General features: G+C 40.2%; 2 protein-coding genes across 3 annotated transcripts; one reads left to right on the top strand and one right to left on the bottom strand.

Annotated features, from left to right (window-relative positions):
• The first annotated feature begins 1,670 nt into the window (after positions 1-1,670).
• slc24a5 (solute carrier family 24 member 5) lies at positions 1,671-7,310 on the top strand. Of its 2 annotated transcripts, XM_069705725.1 has the most exons (9): positions 1,671-1,996; positions 2,309-2,488; positions 3,167-3,250; positions 3,509-3,612; positions 3,734-3,834; positions 4,559-4,842; positions 4,992-5,198; positions 6,075-6,176; positions 6,604-7,310. In XM_069705725.1, exons 1-9 carry the CDS (start codon positions 1,834-1,836, stop codon positions 6,936-6,938), a joined length of 1,560 nt encoding a protein of 519 aa, XP_069561826.1. In that variant the 5' UTR covers positions 1,671-1,833; the 3' UTR covers positions 6,939-7,310. The 2 variants fall into 2 exon arrangements, with proteins under 2 accessions (XP_069561826.1, XP_069561827.1); XM_069705726.1 differs by lacking the exon at positions 2,309-2,488.
• Positions 7,311-7,822: 512 nt separating this feature from the next.
• On the bottom strand, positions 7,823-17,808 carry myef2 (myelin expression factor 2). Its single transcript, XM_069705729.1, has 17 exons — positions 17,639-17,808; positions 16,366-16,568; positions 15,512-15,564; positions 14,525-14,532; positions 14,314-14,407; positions 13,820-14,011; positions 13,576-13,729; positions 13,404-13,453; positions 13,255-13,315; positions 11,536-11,658; positions 11,117-11,161; positions 10,921-11,025; positions 10,700-10,795; positions 10,412-10,471; positions 8,590-8,774; positions 8,350-8,401; positions 7,823-8,206 (listed from the first exon to the last, which is right to left on the bottom strand). The coding sequence occupies exons 1-17, from the start codon at positions 17,746-17,748 to the stop codon at positions 8,043-8,045; spliced, it is 1,755 nt and encodes a 584-aa protein (XP_069561830.1). The 5' UTR covers positions 17,749-17,808; the 3' UTR covers positions 7,823-8,042.
• Positions 17,809-21,843: the final 4,035 nt, after the last annotated feature.

Here is a 21,843-nt window from a genome sequence, read left to right as displayed (position 1 = left end):
TTCGGTGGTGACCTCAGAGGGTTCCTTTTGCTGCTGCTTTGTGGGGTTGCTCGACTTAACAGTGACTGTGCTCTCAAATTTGAGGTTTCTCATCAATGTGCCACAGTAACAACCCGACACACGTACACGCACACACACACACACACACACACACACACACACGCGCGCACGCACGCACAATATGCAACACAAGACGAGAGATTTGGCTCGAAGGGATACAGATGTAAGCTCCACAAAGCTGCCTGCACAAACACACCTCTGAATATAAATGTTTGCCAGGGACGGGGTTGCACCATAGACTTTATATAAATGTATATTGTGTTGTACACTGGCAGCAGCAGACACAAGATCAGATCACAAACTCATGCTGCCAGTTAAACAACAGTTGACCTAACATTGTCGTACTGTTGCATGTGTGCCTCAACCATCAAAATGCATTACATTAACAATAAGCAGCAGAAAGAAGAACACTTACCATTAGACGTCTTCATGACAAAATGCGTCTGTTGTGATTGAGTGTTGTGGCTTCAGTGGTTTGATTTTTGTCCAGGGTCCTTTATACCTGCTGCGTCTTTTGGCAACGCTGTATTCTCGCCGTGCGTATTGAGCCAACCAGGTTTTGTTCAAACGTATCTGCTGACTGTCCATGTCGGGCCATCTCGGGGGTGATTTCTTATATCATTTATGACTATGATAGCATCCAGAGCAGCCATGCCAGCCCCCCCTTCTCGCTCTCTCTCTCTCTCTCTCCACCCTTCTGCTTTTTCTTGGCCCTTTTTTGTTAACATCGCCTGTATGAGGCCCTGATAGGTTCACAATGATTTTCCTTTTCACGTTTTGACTGGGTCTCCACAGATGGGAGTACAAAACTGTGCATTATGGTGCACCCGCGTTCCTAACGCTAAGTTACCCCCCCCCCCCCCCCCAAAAAAAAAAAGTTTGCGCTCTGGTTAACAGGAAGCAGAAGTTCAGTCAAAGTTTAAATGCGCATTGCGCCTATTGGCCAAATCTGATCACGTGTTGGCTTTCTGGTTTTAAATCTAAAAACAATGTTTGTTTTAATAAAACATGTATCAATTTTTCATAGTATATATTGTAGTAGTCAGACATTGACATTTAAGAATTATAAATGATTCTCAGAAGTGTCCTGGGGGTCTACTTAGGTCGCTCCTGTGCCTGTAAGCCGCTCACTGGCGCCACCTACGTGTGACATCAATACGATTCATGAACTCATGATACATCCATTTATAATGGCATTGATTTACAGCTGGATCAATATACAGTCTACGGGGGATGGACCGAAAAGGACCTTTTAGTTGACATTTCTTTGTGGCATTGATGTATTTACTATACAGTGTGAACAAATCATATTGTAGGCGTTATAATGTTTTTACATTATATACCCTTATACAGGTTATTTAAAGGAAAACTATTTTTTTAAACAATGAATAAATAATTTTTTTAAAAAACGAGTTTTCCACTTGTATGGCTCGGCCGATAGTAGAACCGTGTTATGGTAGGTTTATGTCGAATTACACCCATGTCGAGCCTCAGGCTGGAGTCGGTTCAAGTCGGCTGGAATGACTTGCAACTCGTGATCCCCCATTCTTAGTAGCAGCAGACTTTAAGAGATGTTTTCTCCCCCCCAATAATCTCTCTTTGCAGCTTGTAGCCGTAGTGTAGAGCTAGATGCGGCGCTTTCAAAAAGTTTCAGCCCGCATTCAACCTCTGCAAGCTTGTTAGGAGTAAAGAGACATATGACTCCTTGGAATAATTGCTAATTTCACTTTATTTATTTTATTTTGTTTTATTTTTAATTTTATTCACTTCCAGATGACCATGAATAAGTTTGCACCTCAGCAGAAAAAGAAGAGGAAAGATTTTATACCTTACTTTCTTGGATTTGTCATATTTTTATATGGTACTGTCCATATTGTATCATTCACAGCACAAACAACTCAGGAAACGCACTCTGTCAGGGAGCGTCGGGCTCTTGGTAAGCGTTGGTGAAAATTATCCGTGTTATTTATTTATTTATTTTTTTTCACTTTGAATTCTGAGGGAGCTTTGTTTCACAGTTGTAATCTATTTAACGCATCGTTACAAATGTCACGGCTCATTTTCGTGTTTTACAAAGTGTGAGTAATCAATTGTGGCTCACCAACTGCGACAATGCTTGCTCTACTAATCCTCATGTCTTATTGGCATGAAATTCCGTGAAATTGACATTTAGACGTTTGTCTGAGCAGCAGCGTGTGTGTGCGTGTGTGTGTGTGTGTGTGTGTGTGTGTGTGTCCTACTGTTGTAGAGAATGAGACACAATGCATCGTACCACAATCCTCTGAGTTTCCTGAAGGCTTCTTCACGGTGCAGGAGAGGAAGGATGGAGGGCTCGTCATTTATTTCATGATTATTTTCTACATGCTTTTGGCTGTTGCAATAGTCTGCGACGATTACTTCCTGCCGTCCTTAGAAGTAATCAGTGAACGTAAGTTGATGAAATAAGCTTTCTTGTTGCTTGTGTGTTCGCTATCCGTGTTCAAAGGGTGTATGGGAAGGGGTCGTTGGATTATTGCATACCCTTTAATACTGTTATTTACTGTAGTAAAATCATTATAATCTGAGATAATTATAGTTTTACAATATATTTGAATTCTTCATTTGCAGTTTGGGAGCCAATGGATTTACTTTTTGGGAATACTTGGAAGGATTACATGTGTTTTAAGAATACATAAATGTGGGCCAGATTGTAAACATGCAAACATTTATGTCCATATAGTATTTTTAACTGATTGGACAGTTTTTAAATTCAATTTTAATAAATGAAAATAACCAGCGAGTAAATAATCGCCACATTAATCTGTCTATATTTATTCAATGAATTAATTAAAGAACTGAAACCATCAATCTGTTATTGAAATTGCTGCTGATGAGTTTTCAATCAATTGATAGACCAAGAGAATAAACATTTCTGTAAACTTAAAAAATGAATGGATAAATATGACGCCTCTATTGGTATCCCATGCATTAGACATGACCCTACAATAGATATTACCATTCGTGGATGTTTTTTGGGGGTGCGGTCTGTGGTATTCTTGTTGAACTGAATTGTGTATGACCAGGTCTTCCTCTTGTTTTGTTTCTGGGGGGGGGGGGGGGTCCTCAGGTCTGGGGCTGTCTCAGGATGTAGCAGGGGCCACATTTATGGCAGCTGGGAGCTCTGCACCTGAACTGGTCACAGCATTTCTGGGTAATCACACAATAATTACAAGCAGCAGTGTTGATCATCATCATCATCATCATCACTGTCACGGTGTCCCTTCCCAACCAGACAAACTGTGACTTCATCACCACATGGGAGCAAAAATGGAAGGTGGCCTTTAATTAGGGCCTTTTCTCTCTCAGTACTTTATTTACTCTAAAGAGGTGTCGTCTTTTATCATTTGTACTTTCACAATGTTCCCGTCTTCAAAGCTAAGATGTGCTCTTTATGTGTGTCACGTGATAGGAGTGTTTGTCACAAAGGGGGACATTGGCGTCAGCACCATCGTGGGATCAGCTGTCTACAACCTGCTGGGAATCTGTGCTGCCTGCGGACTCTTGGCCTCTAATGTACTTCCTGACACTCTCTTAATATTCAAACAAAGATTAGCAATAACAACTCGTACACAGGAGCGGAACCTTTGTCGGGTCAAAGCAGAAGAATAATCATGCTTTTTGTTTCTTTTATCAGGCAGGTCGCCTCACCTGTTGGCCACTGTTCAGGGACTGCCTGGCATACAGCATCAGTGTTGCTGCTGTTATTGGAATCATCTCTGATAGCAAGGTGTACTGGTGAGTGTGTGTGCGTGTTATTTGTTGTGCACTGACTCACATTATACAGCACACAATCTTCAGACCTTACGCCGCCCACGTGTGAGGCGGTTATTAAAGACCATGTCAAAATATAGCTGTTTATTGGGTCTTGTGACACTGAGAAAATTTTTAAATAGATCACAAAACAAACGTGTAGTAGAGTGCTATGACTCACTGACCTTTGACGGTAAAGAGCTATCTGTAGTCAGAACTGTACGCCATCAAAACCAAATCCAAATGAAAAGTTATCAAAGCACAGAGAATAAAAAGTCTGTGAAAAAATGAAATTCAATAAAAAAAAAAAAAAAATCTGAAACAACCCAAGAACATCAAAGTTGGGGAAAAGGAAAAGAGACTTAATTCAAAATGAAAAAGGATCATTTGAAATATATTTTAAAAAAAATCACATGCTTGAACACAAACCACTTTTTGAGGTTGTTTTCTGTGGTAAAGGTCCATTTGATTACTACCATAGGTTTTTTTTTTACCGTATTCCACTGCCCTCTTCAAGCAAATACAATTTGCTCAGATGTTATCCCGCTTGACCCATATCCTGTCCTCAGATGACACGATGACACTTGAGCTAGTTTCACTCGCCGGGGTAGACCTTGGGCTTTTGGTCGAAAGCTCCAGAAACAGCTACGTAAGTGCATCTGAAAGTGCTGAATCTAAAGGCTCAAACGCGGGTTGTTTTGTCGACAAGGTACGACGCGGCCTCCCTGCTGCTGGTCTACGGCGTCTACATTGTGGTTCTGTGCTTCGACCTTCGCATCAGTGAGTTCGTCCTGAGGAAGCTGAGCCCCTGCTGCACCTGTCTGGCTTCGGGCTCCGGCGAGAAGGTTGAGACGCAGCCTCTGATGGGCTGGAACGACGAGACCAGCCTGCGAGTCCGCCGTCGCTCCAGGACAGACAGCGGGATCTTCCAGGACGACTCGGGGTACTCTCACCTCTCGCTCAGCCTGCACGGCCTCAACGAGATACCCGAAGGTGAGACGCACTTCTCAAGTCACGCAGGCACAAAGATGTATGGCATTTTCACCGTGACGTGCCCACTTGGGAGTGATTGACTTGCTTGTTGGACCCTGATGATGTGATATAAATCTCCTCCTGACGTTTGTCTGCCTTCATCCCGGCAGGGCATAAAAGTGTGTTTGCCGTGCCGGAGAACGACCTGAAGCGGATCTTCTGGGTGCTTTCTCTGCCCGTCATCACTCTGCTTTTCATGACCATCCCCGACTGCAGGAGAAGGTTCTGGAAGGAGTGGTTCATGATCACGTTCCTCATGTCGGCTATCTGGATCTCAGCTTTCACATACATGTTGGTGTGGATGGTCACCGTTGTCGGTACGAGCATTTGCTTTCACTTGAACATTTCCTCGGCCCTGTTCAGTTTCAGCTGCGGGCGTAAATCCGAGCCGTCGCTCAGCGGGCAACTGAGGATCACAAGTGTTTGAAACCGGTGAGAAAAAAAAAGTCTGATTTGCAGAGTAGAATCACATGTTGGTCTGCTGGCTAATTCCTAAGATGCCATTGTCCTGGAAAGGTTTGAGGGGGGGGGGGGTCATTGTAGGCCGAGTGTGCAGTGTGCCTCACCAGCCACAGCAGGATTACAGTCAGCTTCACCCCTGAGGAAACAGTCATGTGAGGACTGGGTGTATATACAGAACTTGGCAAAGAACAGCTTCAACCCCCAACTGCAACAGATGTAAACTATAAAACAGACTAATCATGTGACAGTGGTAGGTCTAGTGAAATATATTTGGATTATTATCCCACAGTCGTCAGATAGACTCACATGGAAGGAGAGTTTAGTCCTATAAGAGAGCAGGCGAGAAACGTAGAGTATGTGATTTAAAGTTTCCCTGCGGCTCTACTCTGTACATTAAAAACTCCACACTTCAGAGGATCCTGCAGTTTACAGGCAGGTTCATAGGGATTGAATTGAATTATTGGTACCCATTAGTGAGTTGTGAAATGGGTTATAGTGTAGCTTTAGGCTTACTGAAAATGATTTTCACACAATGGGCTCCATTTAAGGCAACAGCCCCAACTAAGGATGCTGGATAGCGGCATGAAGGGGAGTTTACATTTTATAATCACACATGAAATGAGGTCTATTGATGGATTTAGAGCTTGTAACTTGTAAGCGGAAATCAGGGAGAAGGAGCGGATATAATTTTAAGGTTTATCTGATTGTGTGCCGTCACTATGTTTACACAGGTGAGACCCTTGGCATCCCTGATACAGTGATGGGACTCACGCTGCTCGCTGCTGGAACCAGTATACCCGACACAGTGGCCAGTGTGATGGTGGCCAGAGAAGGTAAGACAGCCTGAGGCCAGCCATGACGCGCACACGCCCATAACTCCGAAAGTGAGAGGCTGCTACTACTTAACAAAAACGCACAGCAGGCCTGTAAATGTAAAGTAACCCACCCATTCATATATTCTCCCTCCACGCAAACACAATCTTAAATCAATTGTCAGCTATTGAGAGCTTCATTCAGAGCACCACTGACTCATTTCCAAAATAAACCTAACGTCGCAGCTGCCCAGAACTGCACCCTTCTAGCAGTAGATAGGCACTGAGCTCTCGTTGAAAGACAACTATCGAATACAGTTTCACTTTTCAAACTACTCTTCTAAAAAATGTCAAAAACAGCCGTTTCTGTTCTAATTACAAGGTTTAATAGTAAAATTCTGTGACGAGACTGAAAATCTAATATCTAAATATTTTTGATGTTTATCAGGGAAAGCTGACATGGCCATGTCCAACATCGTGGGCTCTAATGTCTTTGACATGCTGTGCCTCGGTCTGCCTTGGTTCATCAAGACTGCATTTGTGGACACCAACAACCCTGTAGAGGTCAGCAGCAGTGGACTGGTCTTCATCTCCATCACACTTCTCCTTTCCATTGTCTTCCTATTTGTATCCGTGCATATCAATGGATGGAGGTTGGACTGGAAGTTGGGACTCATTTGTCTCGTCTGCTACATCCTCTTTGCCACATTGTCCATCCTGTATGAACTGGGGATTATTGGGAATAATCCCATAAAACTCTGCCCGGACCTTCCCAGGATTTAAACCGCATTCTCTGAGACTTTAATAGTCCAAAAACAAAACAAAAATGTTAAGCCTTCAAATCAACAAATGTCAAGACCAGCAGCCATCGCCCCACTCGTACCTTTAAAGATATTATGCCATGGAAGATGTGTGACGGTCACATCTCAGCAAGAGGATGATCCGTTTCAGTAATAGATTTCACCAAAGCTGGATGGGTGTCAAAGATCGTTCTTTTATGTGTGCTAAGATCCAGGCCATAATTGTTATCGCACAACCAAGGCCCATCAGGTTCTGAGATGTCTCCTGACTTACATAAGAAGCTCTAAATGGAAAGTGGGCTATCACAGGAGTAACTGCCGAATTCAAATGAATTCAGGGTGAAGAAATAAACATGTCAACACAACTCATTTTGGCCTCGTCCTTCTTTAAATGTGTAAATAAAAAATAAAAAAAGAGGAATCACCCACACATCTCTGATAAGCTTTTTATGAGCAGGAGTCGTGCTGTAAGGAGCCATAGATAGTAAAACAAACTGTTTTAGGTAACTCCAACTTGTTCAACTGTGTTTACAACTACCTGCAATGGACTTTCTTGTTTACATGGACTTTAGACACTGATCTACAATTATAACTACATCTATATAACCAACAGTCCCTCTGAAACATCCACCCATCCGGGAGCTCTGGAAAACTACATAGCTTCCTGTAATAAGCATTGAAGGCCACCTTATGAAATAAATTTTCCACAGATGCCTGCTTTTGTGATTGCTGTGGAATTTGCCCAACTTTTAAGAGACCGATGTACAGCAGTGTTGAGCAATAACGCTTAATAGAGCAACACCTCAGGGAACAGTTTACGAGATGAAGAACAACTTTAAGACTTTGATGAAGTTTACAACCACCAGGTTTAAAAATTAAAAAGTTTATTCGTTCAAATGAACTGCCCAACCAATTAAAAAGGGTTTACAAAACAAAGATAAAATAGCTATGTGGTATATATAAACAAAAACTGAAACCGTGGACACGGAGATATGAAATAATTGTGTTTTTAAAACAAAACAAAAGCTCATTGGCAAGGGGGCTGAATGTGTAAGTGTGTTAGCTTAACTTCTACAGTATAAAAGCTCTAGGCGTTACGATCGATGCGGACGTCCACCTCTCGGCCATTGATCTTGGTTCCATTCATCATCCTGCAGGCCTTCTCGGCGCTCTCAGCGGAATCAAATCTCACTGTGCCACATCCCTTTGACTTTCCATTTTCCATCTTGATTTCTGCGAACATCACTTGACCTGCACGAGACAAGAATGAGCAACAAATTCAAACCCTTTTCACCTGAAACTCAAAACCTGTCAATTGTGTCTTCAACGGCCATTCATGAAGTGCTCAGGTGGTTAAGCAACAAATCATACTGGACAATTTGCAAAACACGTACCACAGTGGCTGAACTTCTCCTTCAGCTTTTGCCATGTCAGATCATAGGACAGCTGCAACAGCAACGTTCACTTCAGTCAATACACTTGTCGCCATTAATATATTATACAAGCTAAATGACAACATTCAAGCAAATGGAAAAACTGACATCAATAAAGTATAAAGTGCAAATACATCACAAGTGACTGAGAGGTCAAATATGCTTATCATTAAAATGATCATTTATCTAACCCACACTTACATTTCTCACAAAAATCTGGCAGCCTGCTTTGGACCCAGAGCCTCTGTCAGACATGCCTCCACCCATGTGGCCTTGGCCTCCACCTCCGTAGCCACCGAAGCCGCGGTTCATGTCCATTCCGGACATGCCCAAACGGTCAAAGGTGGAGCCCATCCGGTCCATCGACATATTGCCCATTCCACCACCTACAATGAACACACACACACACACACACACACACACACACACACACACACACACACACACACACACACACACACACACACACACACACACACACACACAAAGAAACACACCTAACTTGAGAGAGCAAATCAAACCCATGTGAAGTGTGTGTAACAGGGTAGTATGCACAGGTTCAACCTTTTCACGTGGCTTTTCATCAAGTTAGTTTAATGACATGTAGCTGGAGTTTATATTAACACTGTAGACCTGGATCGTTATTTTACTCCAAAGCACCAGCGATCACAGACTCCATTGTCACCGTGACACTGTTTAAACAGGAGGTGCAGACTTTTTCGGTTTGTATTCTTGGTCATCAAACAAACTCCACAAGGAGGAGAGTCAATAGATGTTACGTAAATGATCTTGTGGATCCAAAAATTCGGCAACACTCCATTTCCCGTTTTTTTTTCGTCCACAACCGTACGTGTCCAAGATAAAGGCTTTTCATACATAATGGTGCTGACATCATCATGAGAAAATATCAATGAGGAGCCACTGGAGCACTTTCCAGTAAAACACTGGAAACAACGGATGAAACCCTGATAAGTCAGGAATTGCAGCAATTTTCATTCATGGAGCCACTGGCATTGACGACACCAACATATCAAGTAATATACGCAGGACTGTGATGAAATGGCATTTATCTTTAAAGAATGCCATGTTCACTGTTGACTGAATTCCCCCCCCCCCAAAAAAAATGCAAATAAAGGCAAGACATGCTCATACCATACCAAACATGTATTGCAAGACCTGTGAAATATTCAAACATTTCAATGCACACCCAGTGCAAATAAGGGTTCTTCATTCTTGGCAAAAACATTTGGTGGCGAGCCACACACACACGACATTTTTTTTCTTCATAGTTCTACAGCAGTTTAGTTTATAATAAACTAGGACATGTAATGGGTTATTTCAGCTAAAACAAAGCGGATTAAAACCTGATCTTTTCTCTACTGTTGTGTCCATTTCTGCCTGCTCTCTGCATTTCGCTGGATGTGCCATTCAAAATGTGATAAATTATGTCTTGCACTGGTATACTGAGCCTCTCCGGGCACTTGGTACATATAAAACATGTCAGTAAATGTAAGTATCCGATCAGACTATCAGCAGTTATCAAACAGAAAAGGATGGGATCGAGGCTAAACAAAAATAACTCGAGTCGGACTGTAATAAACGTTACACGGGAAAGAGTCTTTCTGTTGCCCCTGTGGCCACGATATCATTCACACACACGTCCCAATGTTGTCCGTGTAGCTCAATGTTGATCCGACTGAAGTTTGTTTCATACACCAGTATTTGACTGGGGTCATCTCTCATTAAAAGGACAGTCTCTTCGACCACTAGGCCTCCTCGTGACCCAACAACTTTTCAGCAAGTCATGACACTCAATGACTTACTACATCAAGGTACATTTTGTTTTTACTATTACAGGACTGGCTGTATAAAATCTCAAAAGACCATAAAATGATCTAATAAAATTCAAACGTCAACAGTAAAGTCCCTTGGTTGTGATAGTGTACTGTAGTTTAAAAGTACCCGCCAATCTAATATGCATATATACACTGCAGTAAAAGAACTGATTTAATATGTCCTGTACCTATTCCAGTCCCCATGTGCCCCATGCCACCACTGCCCAAGCCTCCTCCAAAACCTCCACCTAAAAAGGAGAGAATGCAAGTTGGTGTGGATTAGAGAAAAAGGTAATGCAACAATGTCACAACAACAAATACAAACAGTCTCAGGACAGAAAAGCACACTGAGAAAAAAGCATCTCCCATCACAACTCAAAACCAAACCACACGGAGGAACCTGCATAACACCCACTGTGTCTGGTGTTTAAATATGAAAGGAATTCAGGACTGTCTGAAGTCAGAATATAACTTACCCATTCCTCCAAAAGAGTCCCCAAATCCACGATTCATTGCCATGTCACTGTGGCCAAAGTCCCGATCCATTCCACCCATCCCTGCCCGGTACATATCTCAACACAAAGAAATAAAAGTGACCTTAGATTGAAGTTACCTGGAACACAACGTCGCATTTACAAAATACTGACATGAAACTGAACCTCATCTCTGTCCAGTGTGAGTGACAACACTCCCTTACCACCCATTCTGCCCACTGGTGCCATGTCTCTCCCTCCAAAGCTGCCCATATTGCCCATGTTCTCCATAGCGCCAAAGCCTCCACCACCACCACCACCACTCATTCCTGTCGGAAGCAGCGCCAAGTTTGAACATCACAGTCCCCTTAGCGATGGCCTTTCATTGGGAAAACGTACCAACGGTAGCAAAAACCTTACCTCCTCCAAGTCTGTTCATCCCACCAAATCCTGAAACATCCATACCTGTGGCAGAAGAGGATGGCAATCAGGCTACGTCGAAGCACAACGCAACATGTATGAAAAGCCATCTAGTAGGAGCTGTGTTTCTCTTGTCTCCTTAACGAATATTGAGGCTACGTCGGACTCGAAACACGAGCCACGTAAATGTCAGCCAAAAGAAGATGCTTGAGTGGTTTATACATTAACTGCGTATGCTTTCTTTTCCAGCATAATACAGATGTTGAAAGCTGTGGATTAATACTGCCCCGAGTTGGTCAGCCAAAGGCAGCACTTCCTTGGAGAGACAGACGGTTTTGCAACACAGTATATAAGCATTCCTATTCGTGAGAGCATTTTCTGCCCAACACCAACCAAAACTAGTTCAAAAGGTGACTGACCTCCAGGTCCCATGGAGCCCATGCCGCCGCCGCCCCCTCCTCCTCCACCACCACCGCTCATACGGTTGGCATTTATAGGCTGGCCTCCAGGCCCCAGTCCCAGTCCAATACCACCAAGGCCCCCTACACAAACAATACACAGGGGGAAAAGGGGACATTTTAACTAAATTACAAGCACCAATAACAAATCAGGTTATATATCACATCAACATCTGGAGTTGAATTAATAATCAGTCATACTAGTGGCATTGATCACAACAGACGTTGAGAATTTTGTGCACTTAATGCAAAGTTGTCGAGTACAAAACGAAATGTGGCAGGACGTGTCTTGATCTTTTAGTGCATCTGCAATGCACCAAGCCTCAAGAATGAAGCACAGCTCAAAGCATACTAAACACTAAAAGCTACACCGACATTGCTGTTGGGTACAACAGATGTTATTTGTACACCAGTGGTCATATGGTTAAATTCGTGAAATATTTCAGATCTAATTTTAGTCTCAGTTTTTACTTCAGCGCAGTCATCACAGCTCAGTCCACTTCACAAATACCAAGTACACCATATGATGGGAAACTGCTACAACTCTAATTAACGGACAGGTCTTTTAATACAAAGACCTTCAGAAAAAGTTAGTAATATATACATATATATGCAAGCAGAGAAACACACAATTATTTCCACCTTTTAAAACTGTTCATGTGTTAAAAACACTTAACTGCAGTCTATTTCTTTGATCACGTCTTTGTGTGCAGCAGGATGCAGACCGGAGACAACATCAACATATTTAGACTTCTTTTTTTAACATCAAAGCAAATATCTATGCAATTTTCTAAACGTGTTCAAACGTGTCATTTATTCCCAGAGGGTATAATCCACTTAAACAGACAATCAGTCCATCCAGAATTTTACAGAATTTTCTTGTAATTGCTGCATTAATAAAGTGTTGATTTTTCAGCAGCTTTTCTTAAAAATTGAGATGCCATTTTTTTGTTTTTATTATTATTTTTTCTGCAGTAAAATTGCAAGGATAAAAAGGGTTTTTTCAACTTCAACCAAGTAATGACAGAGTTATATGTAATCGCTGTCTTGGATACATGCACGTAACATAAATAGGTGGAATCATATTTATGTTCCATCTGTTACACTCTGAACTTAAAAAGAACCATTGGTTTAAAGTTAAAATTGCCGAGTTATTAAAGTGATGTAGCTTTACAAAATAGACCGTCTGTAGTACAGAATATATGAGGTACGTCCTCTGTAAAAATAAGGTCTCTAAATGCTTCTAAAAGAATATTAATTTAACACATCCTAAAGACAAAGTACAAATGAAACTGTCGGGTCATTTAAAACTGAATTTGGTTGTGTAACTATCATGAAACGACCACATTTTCCATTAACCCATCACATCCAGGTTTGCGGTTTTTTTCCCCAGTCAACAGACATGTGGTTTGTTTCGGTGATGGGAGAAGAGATAGAAGAGCATTGCTGACTGATAAGGAGTTCTTTTTCTTGATAAAGCACATTTTGTTTGGATGGCTTACGATGTTCTGTAATGCCCTCAGCAGAGCTTCGTGTACTTTGAATAGAAGGAAATCATTGGAATTTTGTAAATTACAAGGCCCTGCAATTTCCTGGAGGTACTGAACAATGTGCGAGCTATACTCAATACCAGGAACTTACTACTCAGGTTTTGAGTTTGATATCAACAACTGTACTCACGTGGCAACTGAGATGTTTTTTCGACTTGACGGAAATCATCAGGCGGAAGAGATTTCTCATCCTGCAAGACCACAGAACCAATGTTCATCTTTGTTCATTTTCACATCCTTTGCACAGCTTTAGTTATACAAGAACTAACAATAACATACCATTTTAACATGCATCTGTCTGTCGAAGAGCATCTGTCCATTGAACATGGCTGAGTCCTGAGTCAAGGAGACGGTCACAGTAAAATTGTAAAGCATTCCTCTGTGTGCCTATTTCTGGGTTTTTTTCTTCTTCTTTCTTTTGACTAAATTTACATTTAATTTTGAAGGATACATATGGCCTGCACAGCCTCCAGCGACTGCTCAAAGGTCACCGTTCCCATCCCACGACTCTTGCCATCTTTATCCTCTTTGACATCCGCTCGTTTCACCACACCTGCCATGCAGAACACCTCCTTTAACTTCTTCCAGCCCACCTTGAAATCCAACTGTAGGACAAACCAAACACAACACGCTCACTTTGACATAAATAATCATCACAAGCTACATTTGGAAATGATTACTTGCTAAGTCCTCACATTCGCCACGAAGACCGTGTTCCCCAGCCGCCCAGCCTGCAGCGCAATGATGACCTCAGGGGGGATGTTCGGATTGTTGGCAATGGAGGGCGGGACGTTCATCCCACCCGGCCCCATGTCCTGCCCACGGCCTCCCTGTTGACCTCCTCCCATGCGCTGCAGCACACGCCGGGCATGTTCCCCATCTGGGTCCTTAAATAAGAAATGGATTACAATTTAATTCAAAAACACTTAAGTGCATAAAATATAGTTATTTATGACCACTTACAACTCTTTTTTTACTTTGTACGAAAAGAGCAACATGGAAAAGAATGTGTCAGTCGGTCTTACAGAGAAGACCAACATGTATATTAAGTATAGGCAAAAAATTATTTATTTACTTCTCAAAGCCAAAATAAGCATTTGTGCCTTAAAAAAAAACAAAAAAAACAAAACCTTTATAATCAAAAGGGCTCAGATTTGCTCTAATGATTTAAACACAATTTGGTCCTCACCTCCTTGATGTTGAGTGGTCTTCCACTTAGGTCATGCTTATTCATAGTTAACACTGCCTTCTTCACAAATTCCTCATCTTTGAACTCCACCACACTGTTGAATGAGGGCAAATGGAGGCACCAGATGAGTCCATGAACACACAACATAAAAAAAAAAAATAATAAAAAAAAAAAGTTCCATACTCCATGAGAAAGTAAGGTAGCTTCTTACCCACAACCCTAACCAGGGGGCGTCATAGGAGTCCAGGTAGCACACATGGAGTGAACAAAATACAATTAAAATCAAGACAAACCACCGGGACATAAAAAAAAAATCTAATGTATGAACATGCTTGTACTATTTTTCTACAGTGCATGTTGGCCATAATTTACCTGCTGGTTTGAACCAGCAGATTTTAGGTTGTGTGTAAGTCTACAGCAAACAAGATATAAAGTCTACTAAAAGCAATTTAAAAAAAAAATGATATACATTATAAACAATGCTGACAATTGATACGTTTCAAATACTACATAAGCAATATTAAATTGCATTTATAAAAGTTCTGGAAAAAATACTTACAGACACCTGTGCATTTAAATTTACCTAAAACATTTTAAGGTTTTGAATTGGACACAATTATCATGGTAGAAGATTTTTCTTTAAATGCCATTACCAATTTATTTAATACAAAGTTTAGGCGTAACCAGTTTTGACTTTAATAAAAGAAAAAAATAGTGTGGTTCATCTTTTAAGCCATAATAAGCATTTTTGCCATTTAATTTAAAAACGTAACCGTTCAAAAACACTACAATGTATTTCAAGTCTGTTTTGGTCCACTGTAGAGAAAACTGTGCCATATAACAGAATTGTAATAAGAGATTTTGAGACATGAGGGTCAATCAATGAGACAAATCACACAACCCACATTTCCCTTTGGAAAATGGCTAAACAAACAAACTTTTAAACCAATTGAAATGACAACAACAAAAGCAAAAGTGTACTCTTGGGTAAGTTCATTAGGCTACTTTTCCAAAATCAACAGGACATCTCCCTTTCAAATGAATATCAATCATTAGCCACCTATCAGGCTCTAAACACAACCTACAGTATCTCCAGTTCAGTAGACCCAAAGGATCAGAGCCTAAAAGAACACTTGATTAATAAAAGCCTGCTGAGGGCATTTAAAACCTCGTGCAGCAAGTTGGCCACATCACTTACCCTTGACTTTCCTTCTGCATCCTTAAAGAGCTCCACGTATGTAACCTCACCAACTACATGAGACATACAAAGGAAAAATACCAAAAGAACAAAGGAATTTAAGTCACCAAGTCTTCAAGTCGCTGTTGGCCTTGGCAATGCCGCTACAGATGGAGATGTCCCATTAATGATCAACAGTCAGCCCAGACCAACATCCCACCAGACAACACCATGCCTTTCTGGGCAGTGACCGAGACACCCAAAGGCCAAGGCCAGAGAGAAACACAGCTACATCAAACCTGGGAAATTCAAAAGACTTCAACATGATCAGTTTGTCAACAGATTCCATTCATGGCAGTTGAGAGTTATAAACTGACCTTTGACCCTTGAAAAGGCCACTTGAGACCCCCATAATTCAGAAGGTAAAACATTGCAATATTGTCATTCATATCATCAAGATTCACCTTCAGCAGATGCAACAAAAACATTCAACAATCAATTCTACTACAGGGTTGAGGTTACATTTTGGAGCTGGCAATGCCATAAAACAAGTGACAATATGACTAAGTTCATCTTCCTTTTCTCAAATACATATCAGCCCAAACTATATTGGTATCCATCCAAATTTGTTTTAATTAAAAAAAACCAATAACCTAAAAATCACACTAATGTTGGTGCCTTAGTATCTGCACTAAATACATCCAAAAAAAGAAAAAAAAAAAAAAAAAAAAAAAAGCTACAAACGAATTGACTAATACTAGAAGCAGGATGTACCATCTGGTGACAAACAAAAACAAAAAAAGTTCAAGAACTTCTAATCAGCTGAAGAGACAGAGAGAAGTGGGAGACACCGTCCCCATCACTGGGGACATTACCTTTCTCGCGCATGAGATCTTTAATTGCCTGCCACTTCATGTCATAGGGGATATTGCTGATGAACACCCGGTTCCTATGACCACCCTTCTTTTCGCCGCCATGTTTGTCTTTGTAGGGATGGTAGCGGTTTCCTCTTCTGCTCCCAGAGGACTTGTCTTTAGCGTCATACTTTTCGTTGGAAGAAGAATTTTCTTCAGCATCCCTGCAAAAATGCACAGAGCTGCAGGTCAGAGAGCCAGAGAGCCGCCATTTTAACACACTTTTATTCTGGAGGAAAAAAAAAAAAAAAAAAAGGGGAGGGGGCTGCAGCTTTGTACAAAAACTCTGCAACCAGAGTATCAACAAAAACCAACACAAGATCACCAGTTTAGCGCCCTGGCTGCTTGTAACGCTGAGGATTGAGTCTAAAAACGCTTCTTTTTGTTGTTGTTGTTTTTTTTTTACTTGCTTTTAAGGCTCTTAATGGGTTCAGCGCCTTCATACATGTCTTCGTATCCGAGTACGTCCGGAACCACTTCCTCTACTCCTTTATTCCTCTACTCCTTTAGGTCTAGTCGTGCAGGCTGGTTAAATCTTACAAAAACAATACACAAATCAAAGGGGAGCAATAAGATGTTTGAACTTCTGATCGTGCAAACTTTAAATATTAAAAAAAAAAAAAACTCTCAGCGACTAGAGTTGTAACCGAACAAGACATTTGATTAAAAAAAAAAAGTGTTTCTGGTTTAAATTTACCGTTTAAACTCTGAATATTTATAATCGTGACATTTCAAGACTTAAAAATGGCGTTAATTCAGCTTCCTGTGCAGCCTCGCGGTCCTTGTTAGCGGCTAACGTCGCGGTATTGTTGGCGCGGGAGAGCGAATCACGCAATCCGAGCCTGAAACGACGTCTACAAACCAAACCCGAGTGGGTTTTAATCACAATAACTCGGAGTATCGGCCGGATTTACGTTGTGAAAGTCTAACGAGCGGTTGAATGTCAAGACTCGTGTTTAGCTTCAGCTAACAGTCGAGCTAAACACAACTGTTGTATTACGAGACTCCCGAGAATATATTGTACAGCTCACTGATGGACTAATGTTAACAGTAAACATAATATCCACCAGGCAGGTAGTTCACGTTGCAGTTTATTTGTTTTTATTTGTTTTTTTTAAGACCACAAAGGGTTATAGGGCTTTTGGCTATTGTTAGCTAGGACTCCATTTTAGCTACGCCAGCTAACGAGCTACACGGGACTGAAAGGACAAAACGTCCTTCTTTTTATATTTACGTTTTCACGCCATTGGGTGTTTCTTGAGATGTCTCGTCGGTTTCGGACTTGACAGGTGAAGGTGATTCTTCAAGCTTCGGCTCCTCGTCAAGAGTTACAACATCTGCCATGTCGAGGTTTGTTTGCCCCGCTGTCGCTACGCAGTTCAAAAATGTGCAGTTGAAGACTTTGTGCGGGCAACGCGAGATTTGGGAGCTGTTGCTAGGCAGCCTGGCTGAATAGAATAGAATAGAATAGAATAGAACAGAATAGAATAGAATAGAACAGAATAGAATAGAACAGAATATAATAGAACAGAACAGAATAGAACAGAACAGAATAGAACAAAATAGAATAGAACAGAATAGAATAGAATAAAACAAAATAGAATAGAATATAATAGAACAGAATAGAACAGAATAGAATAAAACAGAATAGAACAGAATAGAATATAACAGAATAGAACAGAACAGAATAGAATAGAACAGAATAGAACAGAATAGAATAGAATATAACAGAATAGAATAGAACAGAATAGAATAGAATATAACAGAATAGAATAGAACAGAATAGAATAGAACAGAATAGAATATAACAGAATAGAATAGAACAGAATAGAACAGAACAGAATAGAATAGAACAGAATAAAACAGAATAGAACAGAATATAATAGAACAGAACAGAATAGAATAGAATAAAACAGAATAGAATAGAACAGAATAGAACAGAATAGAATAAAACAGAACAGAATAGAACAGAACAGAATAGAACAGAACAGAACAGAATAGAATAGAACAGAATAGAATAGAATATAACAATAGAATAGAATAGAGTAGAGTTTGGAGTCATGGGGAGTGTTTAATGAGCACAAATTAAATGGGATAGTCAAAAAGATTGTTCATGTCAGTCCTGCTTTGAGAGAAATGTTTGGTGACCCTTTATTTTACAGGTCTTGTAGTTTCCTGTAATTCTCTTGAAATTATTGGAAATATTATAATGAAAATATCTTTTTTTTTTTTCTTTTTTTTAAAATCCAATAATTAATCGTGTTTCTTTTGGGTCAGTCCTCTACAGAGCACGTGTACATGAAAAACGTGAAGAATAAATTTCCAGTAATAACTGAATGTATATTTTAAAATGGAGATTTTCTCAGGAGTTAGTGGACAACTACAAGAGATCAAGTGAATTGTAGGAAGTGCTATCTTGTAATGGTTGTGTGTCTGAACAGCACCGAGACTCCAGAAGAACCAGATCAAAACACATGTGCACCGTAGTTTGATCCATGCACATCACAACTTCTTTTTAAAAACAAGTTACAAAGCGCTTTACATTTAAAACACAATATGCAACAGTATAAAATATAATGATACAACACAACAGAAACAAAACACTATAAAACAGACAGTCAATCAATAAAATAAAATAAAAAGGCAGTCAACAAAAACCAAGTCTAAAATAGTGCATTTTTAAGAGTGACTTAAAAGAAAACAGTGTGTCAGCATCCCTGATCACCTCTGGCAGGTCGGTCCATAACTGAGGGGCCTGAACAGAAAATGCCTGGTCACCTTTAGTTTTGTGGTTAGTTCGAGGTGCGGTCAGGAACGACCTACCAGAGGCTCGTAGGGGTGACAGGAGGTCCACTATATATTATAATATAATATAATATGATATATATATATATATAGGGCACCAGCTCCCTGCGAGCCTTATAAGTGAGCATTACAATTGTAAAATCTATTCTAAAACGGTCAGGGAGCCAATGAAGTGTTTTTAAAAAAGGTGAAATGTGCTCTCTCCTGTTGGACCTGGTTATGAGTACTCTGCAACTGTTGTTATGTTAATGACAGGACTTAATTATGCTAATTAATGTTCTAATTTCAGTCTGTATAATTCATACAGCAGTACCAGGAAGACTTATAAATTACAATATTCCAGGCAGCACACTCACAGTGTCAGACTATACATGTCCCGTCGTATTGATTATAATACAGAGCCGAGCCAATTCATCATTCCTGAAACTACTGATTGATGCACTTTTATTCTACCAGAGGAAAAATTTCCATATCTTCATACAATCTGCTCAAATATTTGTAGGGAATCTGCTCAGCAAGTGTGAGACTACACCACCACAGAAACCCCTTTGAAAGTAACGAACAGTTGTACTTCCACAGAAAACTTTGTCCGGTTTGTTAGAGCACCATAACAATTGTGTTCAAGCCGTAGATTTACACTGTACAAGATTGAAAAGAATTCAAGAATTCAAAGCAAGTCTTGCATATTAATATTAAATTTTGACTTCACCTCTAGAGTCAAATTGTTTCAAAATTGGGTTATCATTTAATTTGCTCTGACCAAATCATTAACAGCCAAGCCTGCAAATTCACACTGCCAAGTACAAATAGTTATTTTTATGGGCATCAAACTCTTTAGTAACTACATGAACAGGCAAGTTTCTACAACCCAGATGTTTGCCTTGTTATGTGTCTGACTTCTGTTCGTTTGATTTGGCTGGTGAGGTTTCTGCAGACTAGTCACAAACTTAACTTGTGCAACTTCACAAATGAAAAATAATAATACATTCTTTTTTCACTTTATTCAGGAGCAGTTAAGCGAGGTGTAATGAAGGAAGGGTTGCAAAACCTTTTGATTACAACCGTGGTTGATCTGTAACACAGCAGACAGGTTAACCTTGAACACAAAGTACAGAACACCCGTTACTCTGTAAATGAAAAATCCGGTCAATAAACTGATAATACATTTCCTTGACGGGAGCAAACATCCGTCATGTGAATGCTGCACAATTCATTCCAAGACTGCTAAAAAAAAGAACGTCATAACTTTTCAAGCTAATTTAGTACGAATCATTTAGTTCAATTTGGAGATTTTCTTTTAAATGCCAACAAGATAGAAATAGTGACAAAATGTTGCCACATTTGCAGATTAAAATTTTTGCCAACCACAGTAGGCCTTTGCATCTGATTTCTCACAGTTACTAAACGCTCCTCTTTCTAATGGCTTCCATGAAAGTATGTCTATACTAACAATATCTATTATTTTGTCAAAACAACCATTCTTTCAAAGTTAAAATTTTATTTTCAAGGACCATGTAAATGTAATTAAGTTGTGAGGCCCAGGAGAATTAGTAATTGCTGCAGTTAGGCTAATAGGGAGGAATAGTAAAGTATTAAAAATCTATAAGTATTAAAAATGTCACTGCATTTGTCTCTGTACTTTCTTGTCAGACTTCATTATCAAACAAGGGCGTGGCGGTAAATTCATTAAAGTTAAAGGGGATACAGCAGTTCATAGAATCATTGTTTTACAGTTCTCTATCAGTTCCGGTCCTGAACTGTAGTCTGGCTGAGATAAAAGCCGAACAATCTTAAACCGCATGTTCTGTGTGCACTGGATAATATTCTAATATGCTTTATGCAACAGGTTAATGCCTCAACAGTTCCTCTTTGAGAGCCAAAAGAGTCCAAAGCACATCAGCACACCTTCAGATGCAAATAAAGGCAAATGTGCTTGTCCCGATTGTTGACAGATATGATAAAAGCAATTCAGAAGCAAATGTCCTTGTGTAAGTTCATTTCCATGTGAGTGGACTTATGAAATCCTCTCTGACAGAAAATGCACTGCTATGGATCAATAGTAATGACATACAATTCTGGTCTGTACCTTCACCGTTAATAACCATTGCAATGTGACCCAAGAGTTTTCCATTTTAACCTTGTCTTTTAAGTTGGAAGAGGAATGTCTAATGATTTCATTGCCAGCAAAGTGTCACATCTCCTTCTATAATTTCAAAGAACTGTCTGTAAAATAAATGTGTAATAAAAATGTTTTAATGAGAGGTGCCAGACTGCCTTTTCCCACCCAAACACAGCCGAGTATCAACAACAACAGCAATAGACAGTCAGAAGACATTGCAGAAGGATAAACCTTGACATGAATATTCTCTCAGGGAATTAATCTGCTGTTAACAAATGAAAAAAATAAAATGGCGGTATGAATTATTACACATCACACACCAGTGATAACCATCTCCCTCATGGCATGCCTTGTCCTTAGATGCGAGTCACTGCACCACTGTGACAAAAAAAAACACAACTACATTGCTGATATGAATTTGCACTGCATTACAACGAAACAGATGGCCAGACGCCTCACTGCTGCACTGTGTTACAGTGGGCAATCAGATGACCTGCTGCTGCTTTTTCAATCAC

Source organism: Brachyistius frenatus, unplaced genomic scaffold (assembly GCF_029030835.1).
Source record: "Brachyistius frenatus isolate BFR_SWC_R1_liver_20210118 unplaced genomic scaffold, ASM2903083v1 Contig_58, whole genome shotgun sequence".
NCBI classification, from domain to species: domain Eukaryota; kingdom Metazoa; phylum Chordata; class Actinopteri; family Embiotocidae; genus Brachyistius; species Brachyistius frenatus.
Note: the sequence above shows the minus strand (reverse complement) of the source record. Positions and strands in the feature narration are given on the sequence as shown.